At 47.3% G+C, this 19,134-nt stretch overlaps 1 protein-coding gene across 1 annotated transcript; it reads left to right on the top strand.

Moving 5' to 3' along the window:
- Nucleotides 1-2,686: 2,686 nt before the first annotated feature.
- Nucleotides 2,687-19,049, top strand: LOC109780574 (ent-kaur-16-ene synthase, chloroplastic-like). Its single transcript, XM_020339154.3, has 13 exons — nt 2,687-2,971; nt 14,667-14,943; nt 15,038-15,218; nt 15,571-15,788; nt 15,871-15,991; nt 16,063-16,160; nt 16,253-16,464; nt 16,554-16,666; nt 16,760-16,855; nt 16,929-17,144; nt 17,238-17,379; nt 17,452-17,697; nt 18,198-19,049. Exons 1-13 carry the CDS (start codon nt 2,687-2,689, stop codon nt 18,558-18,560), a joined length of 2,568 nt encoding a protein of 855 aa, XP_020194743.3. The 3' UTR covers nt 18,561-19,049.
- Nucleotides 19,050-19,134: the final 85 nt, after the last annotated feature.

Raw genomic sequence — 19,134 nt, 5'->3', positions numbered from 1 at the left:
AACATCACATGCAATCAAATAGTGACAGGATATGGCCAATATCATTATGCTCCTTTGATCTCCATCTTCGGGGCACCATGATCATCTTCGTCACCGGCATGACACCATGATCTCCATCATCATGATCTCCATCATTGTGTCTTCATGAAGTCGTCACGCCAACGATTACTTCTACTTCTATGGCTAACGCGTTTAGCAACAAAGTAAAGTAATTTACATGGCGTTATTCAATGACACGCAGGTCATGCAAAATAATAAAGACAACTCCTATGGCTCCTGCCGGTTGTCATACTCATCGACATGCAAGTCGTGATTCCTATTACAAGAATATGATCAATCTCATACATCACATATATCATTCATCACATCTTCTGGCCATATCACATCACATAGCACTTGCTGCAAAAACAAGTTAGACGTCCTCTAATTGTTGTTGCAAGTTTTTACGTGGTTTGTAGGTTTCTAGCAAGAACGTTTTCTTACCTACGTATGACCACAACGTGATTTGCCAATTTCTATTTACCCTTCATAAGGACCCTTTTCATCGAATCCGTTCCGACTAAAGTAGGAGAGACAGACACCCGCTAGCCACCTTATGCAACTAGTGCATGTCAGTCGGTGGAACCTGTCTCACGTAAGCGTACGTGTAAGGTCGGTCCGGGCCGCTTCATCCTACAATGCCGCCGAAACAAGAAACGACTAGTAGCGGCAAGAAGAATTGGCAAACTCAACGCCCACAACTGCTTTGTGTTCTACTCGTGCATAGTAACTACGCATAGACCTGGCTCATGATGCCACTGTTCGGAATCGTAGCATAATTTAAAATTTTCCTACGCTCACCAAGATGCATCTATGGAGTGTACTAGCAACGAGGGGAAGGGAGTGCATCTACATACCCTTGTAGATCGCGAGCGGAAGCGTTCCAATGAACGTGGATGACGGAGTCGTACTCGCCGTGATCCAAATCACCGATGACCGAGTGCCGAACGGACGGCACCTCCGCGTTCAACACACGTACGGTGCAGCGACGTCTCCTCCTTCTTGATCCAGCAAGGGGGGAGGAGAGGTTGATGGAGATCCAACAGCACGACGGCGTGGTGGTGGATGTAGCGGGTCTCCGGCAGGGCTTCGCCGAGCTTCTGCGAGAGAGAGAGAGGTGTTGCAGGGGAGGAGGGAGGCGCCAAAGGCTGTTCTCTGCTGCCCTCCCTCCCCCACCTTTATATAGGCCCCCTGGGGGGCGCCAGCCCTGGAGATCAGATCCAAAGGGGGGGGCGACGGCCAAGTGGGGGGGAAGGGGTGCCTTGCCCCCCAAGGCAAGGGGGAACTCCCCCCCCTAGGGTTCCCAACCCTAGGCGCATGGGGGGAGGCCCAAGGGGGGCGCCCCAGCCCACTAGGGCTGGTTCCCTTCCACTTTCAGCCCACGGGGCCCTCCGGGATAGGTGGCCCCACCCGGTGGACCCCCGGGACCCTTCCGGTGGTCCCGGTACAATACCGGTAACCCCCGAAACTTTCCCGGTGGCCGAAACTGGACTTCCTATATATAATTCTTCACCTCCGGACCATTCCGGAACCTCTCGTGACGTCCGGGATCTCATCCGGGACTCCGAACAACTTTTGGGTTTCCGCATACATGTATCTCTACAACCCTAGCGTCACCGGACCTTAAGTGTGTAGACCCTACGGGTTCGGGAGACATGCAGACATGACCGAGACGCCTCTCCGGTCAATAACCAACAGCGGGATCTGGATACCCATGTTGGCTCCCACATGTTCCACGATGATCTCATCGGATGAACCACGGTGTCGAGGATTCAATCAATCCGTATGCAATTCCCTTTGTCAATCGGTATGTTACTTGCCCGAGATTCGATCGTCGGTATCCCAATACCTTGTTCAATCTCGTTACCGGCAAGTCTCTTTACTCGTACCGCAATGCATGATCCCGTGACTAACGCCTTAGTCACATTGAGCTCATTATGATGATGCATTACCGAGTGGGCCCAGAGATACCTCTCCGTCACACGGAGTGACAAATCCCAGTCTCGATCCATGCCAACCCAACAGACACTTTCGGAGATACCCGTAATGCACCTTTATAGTCACCCAGTTACGTTGTGACGTTTGGCACACCCAAAGCACTCCTACGGTATCCGGGAGTTGCACGATCTCATGGTCTATGGAAAAGATACTTGACATTGGAAAAGCTCTAGCAAACGAAACTACACGATCTTTTATGGTATGCTTAGGATTGGGTCTTGTCCATCACATCATTCTCCTAATGATGTGATCCCGTTATCAATGACATCCAATGTCCATAGTCAGGAAACCATGACTATCTGTTGATCAACGAGCTAGTCAACTAGAGGCTTACTAGGGACACGTTGTGGTCTATGTATTCACACATGTACTACGATTTCCGGACAATACAATTATAGCATGAACAATAGACAATTACCATGAACAAAGAAATATTCCATTTATTATTGCCTCTAGGGCATATTTCCAACAGCATGAGCACGACGAGGACCTGCAGAAATAGAGTGGAGTTGTGGACATGACTGAGTCCAAGGTTGGAGGAATCCAAGCATCTTCCTTCGCTCTCACCGTAGAGGGACCCTACCCTCTCGCCTTGGATCGAAAGGCGCCGCCGACGGACATGAGAGACGCTCACCCTAGAGCAGGAGAGATGCCGACCTCGAGTCCTGGAACAGGCACAGAGCACAACCTTCTAGGACATGAGCACACCTTATCTGACACACCGACGCAACCTAGGACACCTGAAAAACAGCGGGAAAGCCACCGGGAGCAGCCACTGAAGAACGAGCAGCAAGGACATCAGGAGAGGCCGGAGAACGGCGAGGAGCAAGAGTTGTCGGCCGCTGAAGAGAAAACACCGGGCGTCCACGGCCAGGGACGTGTTGCTACTGCCGGGAAGAGGAACCCTATCCCCTACCGCCGGATCGCAGACGCCGTACCGCCGGAGCTGAGCCAAACACGCCACCGTCGAGGAGCACCACCCTTGAGGGGAGCGGGGACAGACTTCCCTGCGAACCCGACCAAACCCCTGCCACCTGATAAACAGAGCCGCCCAAAACTCCACCTTTGCCGCCCTCACCCGAACGCACGCTCCCCAGGCGGCACCTCCAAGGAGGACACGACGCGCAGCGCGCCGTCACCGCCCAATCCAAGAAGGATTTTGGGCTTTCACCCGGGAGGGGAACGGGGTTGGATAGGGGTGGGACCTCGGCTGCACCTCCAAGGAGGAAGGGCGTCGCTGCCGCCGGGCCGGACCAGCCGACCGATGGTTTCCCACGGTCCCAAAACCGCACCACCGGGCACCCATCCAGACCATTCCGGCGACCGAAGCTGCTGAAAACGGCGAGGTTGAGGGAGCTGAAGGGGAGGGGAGTCGAACCTCAGATCTGAAAAGGAGGGGGATCTCCATGCCGCAGCCATCTGTTGGGAATCGTAGCATAATTTTAAAATTTTCCTACGCTCACCAAGATGCATCTATGGAGTGTACTAGCAACGAGGGGAAGGGAGTGCATCTACATACCCTTGTAGATCGCGAGCGGAAGCGTTCCAATGAACGTGGATGACGGAGTCGTACTCGCCGTGATCCAAATCACCGATGACCGAGTGCCGAACGGACGGCACCTCCGCGTTCAACACACGTACGGTGCAGCGACGTCTCCTCCTTCTTGATCCAGCAAGGGGGAAGGAGAGGTTGATGGAGATCCAGCAGCACGACGGCGTGGTGGTGGATGTAGCGGGTCTCGGCAGGGCTTCGCTAAGCTTCTGCGAGAGAGAGAGAGAGAGAGAGAGAGAGAGAGAGGTGTTGCAGGGGAGGAGGGAGGCGCCCAAGGCTGTAGGTTGCTGCCCTCCCTCCCCCCCTTTATATAGGCCCCCTGGGGGGGCGCCGGCCCTAGAGATGAGATCTCATGGGGGGGCGGCGGCCACAAGGGGGGGAAGGGGTTGCCTTGCCCCCCAAGGCAAGGGGGAACTCCCCCCCCCCTAGGGTTCCCAACCTTAGGCGCATGGGGGGAGGCCCAAGGGGGGCGCCCCAGCCCACTAAGGGCGGGTTCCCTTCCACTTTCAGCCCACGGGGCCCTCCGGGATAGGTGGCCCCACCCGGTGGTCCCGGTACAATACCGGTAACCCCCGAAACTTTCTCGGTGGCCGAAACTGGACTTCCTATATATAATTCTTCACCTCCGGACCATTCCGGAACCTCTCGTGACGTCCGGGATCTCATCCGGGACTCCGAACAACTTTTGGGTTTCCGCATACATATATCTCTACAACCCTAGCGTCACCGAACCTTAAGTGTGTAGACCCTACGGGTTCGGGAGACATGCAGACATGACCGAGACGCCTCTCCGGTCAATAACCAACAGCGGGATCTGGATACCCATGTTGGCTCCCACATGTTCCACGATGATCTCATCGGATGAACCACGGTGTCGAGGATTCAATCAATCCGTATGCAATTCCCTTTGTCAATCGGTATGTTACTTGCCCAAGATTCGATCGTCGGTATCCCAATACCTTGTTCAATCTCGTTACCGGCAAGTCTCTTTACTCGTACCGCAATGCATGATCCCGTGACTAACGCCTTAGTCACATTGAGCTCATTATGATGATGCATTACCGAGTGGGCCCAGAGATACCTCTCCGTCACACGGAGTGACAAATCCCAGTCTCGATCCGTGCCAACCCAACAGACACTTTCGGAGATACCCGTAGTGCACCTTTATAGTCACCCAGTTACGTTGTGACGTTTGGCACACCCAAAGCACTCCTACGGTATCCGGGAGTTGCACGATCTCATGGTCTAAGGAAAAGATACTTGACATTGGAAAATCTCTAGCAAACGAAACTACACGATCTTTTATGCTAAGCTTAGGATTGGGTCTTGTCCATCACATCATTCTCCTAATGATGTGATCCCGTTATCAATGACATCCAATGTCCATAGTCAGGAAACCATGACTATCTGTTGATCAACGAGATAGTCAACTAGAGGCTTACTAGGGACACGTTGTGGTCTATGTATTCACACATGTATTACGATTTCCGGACAATACAATTATAGCATGAATAATAGACTATTATCATGAACAAAGAAATATAATAATAACCATTTATTATTGCCTCTAGGGCATATTTCCAACAGTCTCCCACTTGCACTAGAGTCAATAATCTAGTTACATTGTGATGAATCGAACACCCATTGCGTCCTGGTGTTGATCATGTTTTGCCCTAGGGAGAGGTTTAGTCAACGGATCTGCTACATTCAGGTCCGTATGTACTTTACAAATATCTATGTCTCCATTTTGAACACTTTCACGAATGGAGTTGAAGCGACGCTTGATATGCCTGGTCTTCCTGTGAAACCTGGGCTCCTTCGCAAGGGCAATAGCTCCAGTGTTGTCACAGAAGAGAGTCATCGGGCCCGACGCATTGGGAATCACCCCTAGGTCGGTAATGAACTCCTTCATCCAGACTGCTTCCTGTGCTGCCTCCGAGGCTGCCATGTACTCCGCTTCACATGTAGATCCCGCCACGACGCTTTGCTTGCAACTGCACCAGCTTACTGCTCCTCCATTCAAAATATACACGTATCCGGTTTGTGACTTTGAGTCATCCAGATCTGTGTCGAAGCTAGCGTCGACGTAACCCTTTACGACGAGCTCTTCGTCACCTCCATAAACGAGAAACATATCCTTAGTCCTCTTCAGGTACTTCAGGATATTCTTGACTGCTGTCCAGTGTTCCATGCCGGGATTACTTTGGTACCTTCCTACCAAACTTACGGCAAGGTTTACATCAGGTCTGGTACACAGCATGGCATACATAATAGACCCTATGGCCGAGGCATAGGGGATGACACTCATCTTTTCTATATCTTCTGTCGTGGTCGGGCATTGAGCCGTGCTCAATTGCACACCTTGCAATACAGGCAAGAACCCCTTCTTGGACTGATCCATACTGAACTTCTTCAATATCTTGTCAAGGTATGTACTCTGTGAAAGACCAATGAGGCGTCTTGATCTATCTCTATAGATCTTGATGCCTAATATATAAGCAGCTTCTCCAAGGTCCTTCATTGAAAAACACTTATTCAAATAGGCCTTTATACTTTCCAAGAATTCTATATCATTTCCCATCAATAGTATGTCATCCACATATAATATGAGAAATGCTACAGAGCTCCCACTCACTTTCTTGTAAACACGGGCTTCTCCATAAGTCTGTGTAAACCCAAACGCTTTGATCATCTCATCAAAGCGAATGTTCCAACTCCGAGATGCTTGCACCAGCCCATAGATTGAGCGCTGGAGCTTGCATACTTTGTTAGCATTCTTAGGATCGACAAAACCTTCCGGCTGCATCATATACAACTCTTCCTTAAGGAAGCCATTAAGGAATGCCGTTTTGACGTCCATCTGCCATATCTCATAATCATAGTATGCGGCAATTGCTAACATGATTCGGACAGACTTCAGCTTCGCTACGGGTGAGAAAGTCTCATCGTAGTCAACCCCTTGAACTTGTCGATAACCCTTAGCGACAAGTCGAGCTTTGTAGATGGTCACATTACCATCCGCGTCCGTCTTCTTCTGAAAGATCCATTTGTTTTCTATGGCTCGCCGCTCAACGGGCAAGTCAGTCAAAGTCCATACTTTGTTTTCATACATGGATTCTATCTCGGATTTCATGGCTTCTAGCCATTTGTCGGAATCCGGGCCCGCCATCGCTTCTTCATAGTTCGAAGGTTCACCGTTGTCTAACAACATGATTTCCAGGACAGGGTTGCCGTACCACTCTGGTGCGGAACGTGTCCTTGTGGACCTACGAAGTTCAGTAACTTGATCCGAAGCTTCATGATCATCATCATTAACTTCCTCCCCAGTCGGTGTAGGCACCACAGGAACATTTTCCCGCGCTGCGCTACTTTCCGGTTCGGAAGGGGTGACTTTCACCTCATCAAGTTCCACTTTCCTCCCACTCAATTCTTTCGAGAGAAACTCCTTCTCTAGAAAGGACCCGTTCTTGGCAACGAAGATCTTGCCCTCGGATCTGAGGTAGAAGGTATACCCAATAGTTTCCTTAGGGTATCCTATGAAGACGCATTTTTCCGACTTGGGTTCGAGCTTTTCAGGTTGAAGTTTCTTGACATAAGCATCGCATCCCCAAGCTTTTAGAAACGACAGCTTAGGTTTCTTTCCAAACCATAATTCATACGGTGTCATCTCAACGGATTTCGACGGAGCCCTATTTAAAGTGAATGCGGCAGTCTCTAAAGCATAACCCCAAAATGAGAGTGGTAAATCGGTAAGAGACATCATAGATCGCACCATATCCAATAGAGTGCGATTACGACGTTCGGACACACCATTTCTCAGAGGTGTTCTAGGCGGCGTGAGTTGTGAAACTATTCCACATTTCCTTAAGTGTGCACCAAACTCGTGACTTAAATATTCTCCACCACGATCTGATCGTAGGAATTTTATTCTCCTGTCACGTTGATTCTCAACCTCACTCTGAAATTCCTTGAACTTTTCAAAGGTTTCAGACTTGTGTTTCATTAGGTAGACATACCCATATCTACTTAAATCATCAGTGAGAGTGAGAACATAACGATATCCTCCGCGAGCCTCAACACTCATTGGACCACACACATCGGTATGTATGATTTCCAATAAGTCGGTTGCTCGCTCCATTGTTCCGGAGAACGGAGTCTTGGCCATCTTACCCATGAGGCATGGTTCGCACGTGTCAAATGATTCGTAATCAAGAGAATCCAAAAGTCCATCTGCATGGAGCTTCTTCATGCGCTTGACACCAATGTGACCAAGGCGGCAGTGCCACAAGTATGTGGGACTATCATTATCAACTTTACATCTTTTGGTATTCACACTATGAACATGGTAACATCACGTTCGAGATTCATCAAAAATAAACCATTGACCAGCGGGGCATGACCATAAAACATATCTCTCAAATAAATAGAACAACCATTATTCTCAGATTTAAATGAGTAGCCATCTCGAATTAAACGAGATCCAGATACAATGTTCATGCTCAAAGCTGGCACTAAATAACATTTATTGAGGTTTAAAACTAATCCCGTGGGTAGATGCAGAGGTAGCGTGCCAACGGCGATCACATCGACCTTGGAACCATTCCCGACGCGCATCGTCACCTCGTCCTTTGCCCGTCTCCGTTTATTCCGTAGTTCCTGCTTTGAGTTACAAATATGAGCAACCGCACCGGTATCAAATACCCAGGAGCTACTACGAGTACTGGTAAGGTACACATCAATTACTTGTATATCACATATACCTTGGGTGTTGCCGGCCTTCTTCTTGTCCGCTAAATATTTAGGGCAGTTCCGCTTCCAGTGACCACTTCCCTTGCAATAAAAGCACTCAGTCTTGGGCTTGGGTCCATTCTTTGACTTCTTCCCGGTAACTGGCTCACCGGGCGCGGCAACTCCCTTGCCGTCCTTCTTGAAGTTCTTCTTACGCTTGCCCTTCTTGAACTTAGTGGTTTTATTCACCATCAACACTTGATGTTCTTTTCTGATCTCTACCTCAGCTGATTTCAGCATTGAATATACCTCAGGAATGGTCTTTTCCATCCCTTGCATATTGAAGTTCATCACAAAGCTCTTGTAGCTTGGTGGAAGCGACTGGAGGATTCTGTCAACGACCGCGTCATCCGGGAGATTAACTCCCAACCGAGACAAGCGGTCGTGCAACCCAGACATTCTGAGTATGTGCTCACTAACAGAACTGTTCTCCTCCATTTTACAGCTGAAGAACTTGTCGGAGACTTCATATCTCTCGACCCGGGCATGAGCTTGAAAAACCAGTTTCAGCTCCTCGAACATCTCATATGCTCCATGTTTCTCAAAACGCTTTTGGAGACCCGGTTCTAAGCTGTAAAGCATGCCGCACTGAACGAGGGAGTAATCATCAGCACGCTGCTGCCAAGCGTTCATAACGTCTTGGTTCTCAGGGATTGGTGCTTCACCTAGCGGTGCTTCTAAGACATAATCTTTCTTGGCTGCTATGAGGATGATCCTCAGGTTCCGGACCCAGTCCGTATAGTTGCTGCCATCATCTTTCAGCTTGGTTTTCTCTAGGAACGCGTTGAAATTGAGGACAACATGGGCCATTTGATCTAGAATACATAGTGTAAAGATTTTAGACTAAGTTCCTGATAATTAAGTTCATCTAATCAAATTTTTAATGAACTCCCACTCAGATAGACATCCCTCTAGTCATCTAAGTGAAACATGATCCGACTTTAACTAGGCCATGTCCGATCATCACGTGAGACGGACTAGTCAAGATCGGTGAACATCTCCATGTTGATCGTATCTTCTATACGACTCATGCTCGACCTTTCGGTCCTCCGTGTTCCGAGGCCATGTCTATACATGCTAGGCTCGTCAAGTCAACCTAAGTGTATTGCATGTGTTCCGAGGCCATGTCTGTACATGCTAGGCTCGTCAACACCCGTTGTATTCGAACGTTAGGATCTATCACACCCGATCATCACGTGGTGCTTCGAAACAACGAACCTTCGCAACGGTGCACAGTTAGGGTGAACACTTTCTTGAAATTATTATAAGGGATCATCTTACTTACTACCGTCGTTCTAAGCAAATAAGATGCAAAAACATGATAAACATCACATGCAATCAAATAGTGACATGATATGGCCAATGTCATCATGCTCCTTTGATCTCCATCTTCGGGGCACCATGATCATCTTCGTCACCGGCATGACACCATGATCTCCATCACCATGATCTCCATCATTGTGTCTTCATGAAGTCGTCACGCCAACGATTACTTCTACTTCTATGGCTAACGCGTTTAGCAACAAAGTAAAGTAATTTACATGGCGTTATTCAACGACACGCAGGTCATGCAAAATAATAAAGACAACTCCTATGGCTCCTGCCGGTTGTCATACTCATCGACATGCAAGTCGTGATTCCTATTACAAGAATATGATCAATCTCATACATCACATATATCATTCATCACATCTTCTGGCCATATCACATCACATAGCACTTGTTGCAAAAACAAGTTAGACGTCCTCTAATTGTTGTTGCAAGTATTTACGTGGTTTGTAGGTTTCTAGCAAGAACGTTTTCTTACCTACGTATGACCACAACGTGATTTGCCAATTTCTATTTACCCTTCATAAGGACCCTTTTCATCGAATCCGTTCCGACTAAAGTAGGAGAGACAGACACCCGCTAGCCACCTTATGCAACTAGTGCATGTCAGTCGGTGGAACCTGTCTCACGTAAGCATACGTGTAAGGTCGGTCCGGGCCGCTTCATCCTACAATGCCGCCGAAACAAGAAACGACTAGTAGCGGCAAGAAGAATTGGCAAACTCAACGCCCACAACTGCTTTGTGTTCTACTCGTGCATAGTAACTACGCATAGGCCTGGCTCATGATGCCACTGTTGGGTATCGTAGCATAATTTTAAAATTTTCCTACGCTCACCAAGATGCATCTATGGAGTGTACTAGCAACGAGGGGAAGGGAGTGCATCTACATACCCTTGTAGATCGCGAGCGGAAGCGTTCCAATGAACGTGGATGACGGAGTCGTACTCGCCGTGATCCAAATCACCGATGACCGAGTGCCGAACGGACGGCACCTCCGCGTTCAACACACGTACGGTGCAGCGACGTCTCCTCCTTCTTGATCCAGCAAGGGGGAAGGAGAGGTTGATGGAGATCCAGCAGCACGACGGCGTGGTGGTGGATGTAGCGGGTCTCGGCAGGGCTTCGCTAAGCTTCTGCGAGAGAGAGAGAGAGAGAGAGAGAGAGAGAGAGAGAGAGAGAGAGAGGTGTTGCAGGGGAGGAGGGAGGCGCCCAAGGCTGTAGGTTGCTGCCCTCCCTCCCCCCCCCTTTATATAGGCCCCCTGGGGGGCGCCGGCCCTAGAGATGAGATCTCATGGGGGGGCGGCGGCCACAAGGGAGGGAAGGGGTTGCCTTGCCCCCCAAGGCAAGGGGGAACTCCCCCCCTAGGGTTCCCAACCTTAGGCGCATGGGGGGAGGCCCAAGGGGGGCGCCCCAGCCCACTAAGGGCTAGTTCCCTTCCACTTTCAGCCCACGGGGCCCTCCGGGATAGGTGGCCCCACCCGGTGGACCCCCGGGACCCTTCCGGTGGTCCCGGTACAATACCGGTAACCCCCGAAACTTTCCCGGTGGCCGAAACTGGACTTCCTATATATAATTCTTCACCTCCGGACCATTCCGGAACCTCTCGTGACGTCCGGGATCTCATCCGGGACTCCGAACAACTTTCGGGTTTCCGCATACATATATCTCTACAACCCTAGCGTCACTGAACCTTAAGTGTGTAGACCCTACGGGTTCGGGAGACATGCAGACATGACCAAGACGCCTCTCCGGTCAATAACCAACAGCGGGATCTGGATACCCATGTTGGCTCCCACATGTTCCACGATGATCTCATCGGATGAACCACGGTGTCGAGGATTCAATCAATCCGTATGCAATTCCCTTTGTCAATCGGTATGTTACTTGCCCGAGATTCGATCGTCGGTATCCCAATACCTTGTTCAATCTCGTTACCGGCAAGTCTCTTTACTCGTACCGCAATGCATGATCCCGTGACTAACGCCTTAGTCACATTGAGCTCATTATGATGATGCATTACCGAGTGGACCTAGAGATACCTCTCCGTCACACGGAGTGACAAATCCCAGTCTCGATCCGTGCCAACCCAACAGACACTTTCGGAGATACCCGTAGTGCACCTTTATAGTCACCCAGTTACGTTGTGACGTTTGGCACACCCAAAGCACTCCTACGGTATCCGGGAGTTGCCCGATCTCATGGTCTAAGGAAAAGATACTTGACATTGGAAAAGCTCTAGCAAACGAAACTACACGATCTTTTATGCTAAGCTTAGGATTGGGTCTTGTCCATCACATCATTCTCCTAATGATGTTTTCCCGTTATCAATGACATCCAATCTCCATAGTCAGGAAACCATGACTATCTGTTGATCAACGAGCTAGTCAACTAGAGGCTTACTAGGGACACGTTGTGGTCTATGTATTCACACATGTATTACGATTTCCGGACAATACAATTATAGCATGAATAATAGACTATTATCATGAACAAAGAAATATAATAATAACCATTTATTATTGCCTCTAGGGCATATTTCCAACACCATCGCCCGCCGTCGTCACATCACCCGCGTGGTCGAGAGCGCCGGCCAGGATCTCCCATGGATGCCGCCAGCCGGGAGGGCGCCGCCGACGCGCCAAGAAGGGCCGTCGCCCCAGATCCGGAGTCCTCGGCCAGGGACGGAGCTAGCAGGGACTCACCGCCACCGTCACCGGCGACCGCGCAGGCTTGCCGGCAGCTACCTCGGGTGGCGACGAGGGGGGAAGGAGGTGAGGGGTGGCGGCGCTAGGCGGAAACCCTAGCCGAGCGGGCGACGCGGGGGCTGCGGGGGGGGGGGGGGGGGGGTATCTATGATCTCCATTCACTCTCTCCTCCGTAGACCTCGGAGCCATCATCGCCGCCTCTGAAACGTCCACTGCCAAATGTCCTCGCCGTCCACTCCCCACCGCAACAACTGGTACCGATCCCTCGCCCTCCCCCCTCAATGCGACGACCATGGTTAGCTCTTGTGGTAGCATGCGACCGGTGGTCTAGACTCTGGAGGCGGCGGCATGACACCATGGGGTCAGACCCGCGGCAGGCGGCCACGGCCAGCATATGCTTCAAGGAAGTAGCTGCAGTGGTGGCATTAGGATAGCTTGAGCATATTTTAGGGGAAGATCGAGTAGCTGTAGCTTTCCTTCATCCTGTTCTCCATGAAGAGAGAGGCAAGTCTAATCATACAACTTAACATCCAACTAATTAACCTCAGTTAGCTGCACATCTATGAAAATACAAACAACAACAACAACAACAACAACAGCCTTTAGTCCCAAACAAGTTGGGGTAGGCTAGAGGTGAAACCCATAAGATCTCGCAACCAACTCATGGCTCTGGCACATGGAAGCACGCACCCCTGTCCATAGCTAGCTCTTTGGTGATACTCCAATCCTTCAGGTCTCTCTTAACGGACTCCTCCCATGTCAAATTCGGTCTACCCGCCCTCTCTTGACATTCTCCGCACGCTTTAGCCGTCCGCTATGCACTGGAGCTTCTGGAGGCCTGCGCTGAATATGCCCAAACCATCTCAGACGATGTTGGACAAGCTTCTCCTCAATTGGTGCTACCCCAACTCTATCTCGTATATCATCATTCCGGACTCGATCCTTCCTCGTGTGGCCACACATCCATCTCAACATACGCATCTCCGCCACACCTAACTGTTGAACATGTCGCCTTTTAGTCGGCCAACACTCCGCGCCATACAACATTGCGGGTCGAACCGCCGTCCTGTAGAACTTGCCTTTTAGCTTTTGTGGCACTCTCTTGTCACAGAGAATGCCAGAAGCTTGGCGCCACTTCATCCATCCGGCTTTGATTCGATGGTTCACATCTTTATCAATACCCCCATCCTCCTGCAACATTGACCCCAAATATCGAAAGGTGTCCTTCCGAGGTACCACCCGACCATCAAGGCTAACCTCCTCCTCCTCACACCTAGTAGTACTGAAACCGCACATCATGTACTCGGTTTTAGTTCTACTAAGCCTAAACCCTTTCGATTCCAAGGTTTGTCTCCATAACTCTAACTTCCTATTTACCCCCGTCCGACTATCGTCAACTAGCACCGAATCATCTGCAAAGAGCATACACCATGGGATATCTCCTTGTAGTGACCTCATCCATCACCAATGCAAAAAGATAAGGGCTCAAAGCTGACCCCTGATGTAGTCCTATCTTAATCGGGAAGTCATCGGTGTCGACATCACTTGTTCGAACACTTGTCACAACATTATCGTACATGTCCTTGATGAGGGTAATGTACTTTGCTGGGACTTTGTGTTTCTCCAAGGCCCACCACATGACATTCTGCGGTATCTTATCATAGGCCTTCTCCAAGTCAATAAACACCATATGCAAGTCCCTCTTTTGCTCCCTATATCTCTCCATAAGTTGTCGTACCAAGAAAATGGCTTCCATGGTCGACCTCCCAGGCATGAAACCAAACTGATTTTTGGTCACGCTTGTCATTCTTCTTAAGCGGTGCTCAATGACTCTCTCCCATAGCTTCATTGTATGGCTCATCAACTTAATTCCACGGTAATTAGTACAACTCTGAACATCTATGAAAATACACTTCATACAATTTCTTAGTGTTGGTTTAATGTCATATTTTTATGTCTGAGAGTGAGAGTATCACTGTCTGTGGTATTTACATGGGTAATGTCCCTGGTTAAAAAAAGAACACTAGTGATGTCCCAATTTCCTCAAGCATTCCTTTATAAAAAAATTGAGATGTGTCAATTGATAGGTGAAGTACACATCTCCTATGTAGAAACAGAAAATCCAGAGAGGGGATCTGCTGGAGAAAATACAAACCTGCAAAACATGGTATGTAGTATGTCCATCACTACCGATCCTTGTTTCAGATAGATGTTTGAGGGTCTTGTCACATGATTCTTGTCTCAATTAAATCAGGAACGGAAGGCTAGAATAAGGAAGCAGCTCCTGGAACCTGAGTTGTTGCCATCTTCCTACGACACCGCGTGGGTGGCTATGGTGCCCTTGCCGGGCTCTCCTCAAGTTCCATGCTTCCCGCAGTGTGTTGAGTGGATCCTACAAAACCAGCAGAGCAATGGATCTTGGGGTCTCATCCAAATGGACTCCTCCATCAACAAAGATGTCCTCTCATCCACATTGGCTTGTGTGTTGGCACTTAAGAGGTGGAATGTTGGCGGGGAGCTTATCAGGAGAGGTATTAAGCAAAGATGAACTAACACTTTATTGTCTTGTATTTTTAATTTTTACCAGACCAATGGCCTTGATGTGATGAAAATGGTAACTGTCAGGACTACATTTCATTGGAAGAAATTTATCGGCTGCTACAGATGAACAGAGTGCTACTCCTATAGGCTTCAATATCACATTTTCGGGTATGCTTAGCCTTGGGATTGAGATGGGATTGGAATTTCCGGTTGGACAAATTGATGTTGATAGGATTCTTCACCTCCGGGAGGTGGAACTGAAAAGGTTTGACAAATCTGGCATGAAAATTATGGTGTGTTTCCTTTCTGATCCTGTTTACACTTCAGGGATAGCTAATTTCTAAAAGTAAGGTTGTTGGGAGTGGTTACATCATACATGATGGAAATTTTCCGTCTGCTTTATTTCCTTATCTTTCTGCTTGTAGAAGTTGAAATTTTTTGTAAGTACTTTTATTTTCTGAAAGATTTCTAAGAACCATTACTTGAAGGGAAAGGGGGACACGTGTCATTCGTATGTCTTATCCTAGCTGAAATTGGCAGTCCGAAGTTGACTATGACATGTACTAGTTGTGAGTGATATTTTTAAAATCCTTATATTATACATGAATTTAATGCAGACTTATTGGGGATAAATCTGATGGGAGGAAAGCATATATGGCTTATTTCGCTGAAGGTCTAGGAAACCTGCTGGACTGGAATCAAGTTATGAAGTTCCAAAGGAAGAATGGATCGTTGTTCAACTCTCCTTCGACAACTGCTGCTGCATTAATCCACAATTTTGATGACAAAGCCCTGCAGTATGTAAAATTACTTGTAAGCAAATTTGGTAGTTCAGGTGTGTCTATGTGCCTTTCTTTGTTAGGAATTTGTAACGGCTTAGATTGTGGCTAATTACCTAACGAAATAGACTTGTGCAGTACCAACAGTTTATCCAACACATATATACCATCAGCTTTCAATGGTAGATTCTCTTGAAAAAATCGGGATATCTCAGTATTTTTCTAGTGAGATAAAGAGCATCCTGGATGTGGCATACAGGTAACGATCACGAATAAAGTTTTAATATTTATCATTCGTAGCTTGTGAACTTGATTGTATCCACATTGCAGTTTCTGGTTACAGAAAGATGAGGAAATCATGTTAGATGTAGCAGCATGTGCAATGGCATTTCGTCTTTTGCGGATGAATGGATATGATGTTTCCTCAGGTATTTCCTTGGGCAGGAATTTCCCGTCGTACTAATTTTATACTTTTCTTTTTTGTATATCTAATTAACTACCTAATTTCAATATAACGCAGATGATCTGTATCATGTTGATGAAACCACTTTCCACAACTCACTTCAGGGATATTTAAATGATACAAAATCTATATTGGAACTATACAAGGCTTCGGAGGTCAGTGTCTCAGAAAATGAATGTATTCTAGATAACATAGGCGACTGGTCAGCCAGTTTATTGACAGAAAAGTTGTTCTCCGACTGGGTGCAAACAACGCCACACTTTCAAGAGGTGCTTAAATGGAATTTAAATCTCAGAAAGTGAACTGGTCCTAGCTTTTGTTGGTTGTTAAGTTTCCTTTTTGTTTTTTGTAATTTCAGGTGGAGTATGCTCTCAAATTTCCCTTTTATGCCACAATGGAACGTCTAGACCACAAGAGGAACATTGAACACTTTAATGTGTGTGGTTCTCAGATGCTAAAGATAGAACAGTTGTAAGAGTATCAATTCCCGAAAATAATGGTCCGTGAATCATATATTATATAAATAAAGATGTTACACCAATGCTAGACATTTTGCTGAAACAGGCCATGTTGCGTCAACCAAGATTTTCTGGCTTTGGCTATTCAAGATTTCGATTTTTCTCAATCTATTTACCAGTATGAACTCCTGCATCTTGAAAGGTGATCTAACATTTATGAACTCTTGCCTTATTAACTTTCTTTCTTAGAAAACTTACAAATTTTGTGGCAACAGTTGGGCGAAAGAGAACCGGTTGGACCAGCTACAGTTTGCACGTCAGAAGCTGTCATATTGTTATCTCGCTGCTGCTGCTACCATATTTCCTCCTGAACTGTCTGATGCTCGCATGTCATGGTCAAAAAATGGAGTGCTCACAACTGTTGTTGATGATTTCTTCGATGTTGGAGGATCACAAGAAGAACATGAAAACCTCATAGCATTAGTTGAGAAGTAACCACCTTGGTCCTTCATTTTGTAAGTAGAGTTGGTGTCTGGCACATTGCTAACAAGTTATGATCCCTTATTTGCTAATGTTTGTCTTAGGTGGGATGAGCACTCCAAAGATGAGTTCTACTCTGAGCAAGTGAAGATATTATTTTGTGCTATCTATACTACAGTGAATCAACTTGCAGCAGTGGCTTCTGCAGTACAAAACCGTGATGTGCAAAAGCACCTGATAGAATTAGTGAGTTTCATTGTGTTCGCCTGATTCTCAAATTTTCTGTGTTCAGTGTTGACATGTTGAATCTATCTGCAGTGGCTTCAGCTGTTGAGGTCTATGATGTCTGAGGCAGAATGGCGGATGAGGCAATATGTGCCAACAATTGAGCAATACATGTCAAATGCAGTTGTTTCATTCACACTGGGGCCCACTGTGCTCACATCATTGTATTTTATCGGGGAAAAGATCTCGGACTGCGTAGTCAATGATCAAGAATACAATGAGTTATTTAGGCTAATGAGCACTTGCGGTCGTCTTCTCAATGATATCCAAGGCCTTGAGGTATTTGGGCCCCCTTTTATGCTAAACTTCCTATCGACGCACATCACATTCGCATATGTCATAAACATATGTTCTTCAGTTATATGCTTCACATACCACAACAGGCAAATTCCTTTCATCTTAATATAAACAAGTATCGTGATGGTTGTCCGAACAAACAGTAAACAGATATGTGGTGAGATAGAGACACCATCGCAATCCTCGACGACTACAAATTCTAACAAAAATCAAGATTTACAGTCCTTCATGATCATGTCAATAATTTATTATTGTAAAACACACACCTAAATGCTTGTACGATATTTCTTAAGAGTTCAAAACGATGGTAGAAGACATGCTGATGTTTGCTCCCAGAAGCTAGAATTGAACTAGTAGTTGTGTATCCTGTTGTTATATAATCATAATATAGAGTAGTAATTACTCATCACTGTTGTCATGTAGTTTAGACCTGTAAGCTGTAATTTGGTTGCTCTGACAGTTTTTTTATCTATTTGTAACAGAGGGAGAGCATGGAGGGAAACCTGGATTATGTTTCACTACTTGTTCTCCACAATGGTGGTTCTTTGTCCATTGAAACGGCTAAAGAAACGATACGGAAGTCCATAGCGTCATGTAGAAAAGACTTGCTAAAGCTGGTTCTCAGGGAAGACACTGCTGTTCCTAGGCCGTGCAAGGAGCTGTTCTGGAAGATGTGCAAGACAGTTCACTTGTTCTACTCCCAGACCGATGGGTTTAGCTCGCCGAACGAAATGGTGAGCGCGGTGAATGCAGTTATCAGCGAGCCACTAAAACCCCAGATCAGAAACCCATCGCTGGCCATGCAATCAGAAAAATTAAGGATTTCCAGGCAGGTGCTCGCTTGAAAAAAGAAAAAGAAAAGGCTGATGGGACGGATACAGCCGGCGGTAGATATACACTCCGTGTATGTGGCGTAGCAGAAACAAATACCACTACTTATTTGATTTTTGACGTAGTTTATGTGAATTAAGCTTCGTATCTGCTGTAAAACCTTGTAGCTGTCTCGGCATTGCACTTGCAGATGGTGCATTTATACATCTTGATGCAAGTATTGTGTTGGCCGCATGTTCTGTAAAAGATAGCAGGTCTGTTTATTCTGCTATCACTTAGAGTTGATAAGCTCTGCTGCATCGTGTTCTTGGCTGTTTGTGCTTTGTCAGTGCTCCGGTAGCTAGCTAAAGTGCATTTCCTGCATTTTGTCCCGTCAATATAGAGCTCTTTCACTGGGTTCTTGTGTCTATATCCTTCTCAGTCCTAGTTATCACGTACTACATCTGTAAAGAAATATAAGAGTCCCGTGTTTAGACGACTACTTTAGTGATCTAAACGCTCTTATATTTTCTTTACGGAGGGGGTACTATGTTTATCTGGAGATGCTTAGTTGGATCAAGTGTGGAACAAAGAGTCGAGCTCGTACGT

Source organism: Aegilops tauschii, chromosome 2 (genome assembly GCF_002575655.3).
Source record: "Aegilops tauschii subsp. strangulata cultivar AL8/78 chromosome 2, Aet v6.0, whole genome shotgun sequence".
Taxonomy (NCBI): domain Eukaryota; kingdom Viridiplantae; phylum Streptophyta; class Magnoliopsida; order Poales; family Poaceae; genus Aegilops; species Aegilops tauschii.
This window is presented reverse-complemented; position numbering and strand designations above follow the sequence as displayed.

Excerpts from the sequence above, each read along its gene's own strand:
- LOC109780574 (XM_020339154.3), top strand. The coding sequence starts at position 2,687 with ATGCCGACCTCGAGTCCTGGAACAGGCACAGAGCACAACCTTCTAGGA. Across the intron at positions 2,972-14,666 it reads ACCGCCGGATCGCAGACGCC|GAACGGAAGGCTAGAATAAG; the intron begins GTACCGCCGGAG and ends CAATTAAATCAG. Across the intron at positions 16,465-16,553 it reads CAACGCCACACTTTCAAGAG|GTGGAGTATGCTCTCAAATT; the intron begins GTGCTTAAATGG and ends TTGTAATTTCAG.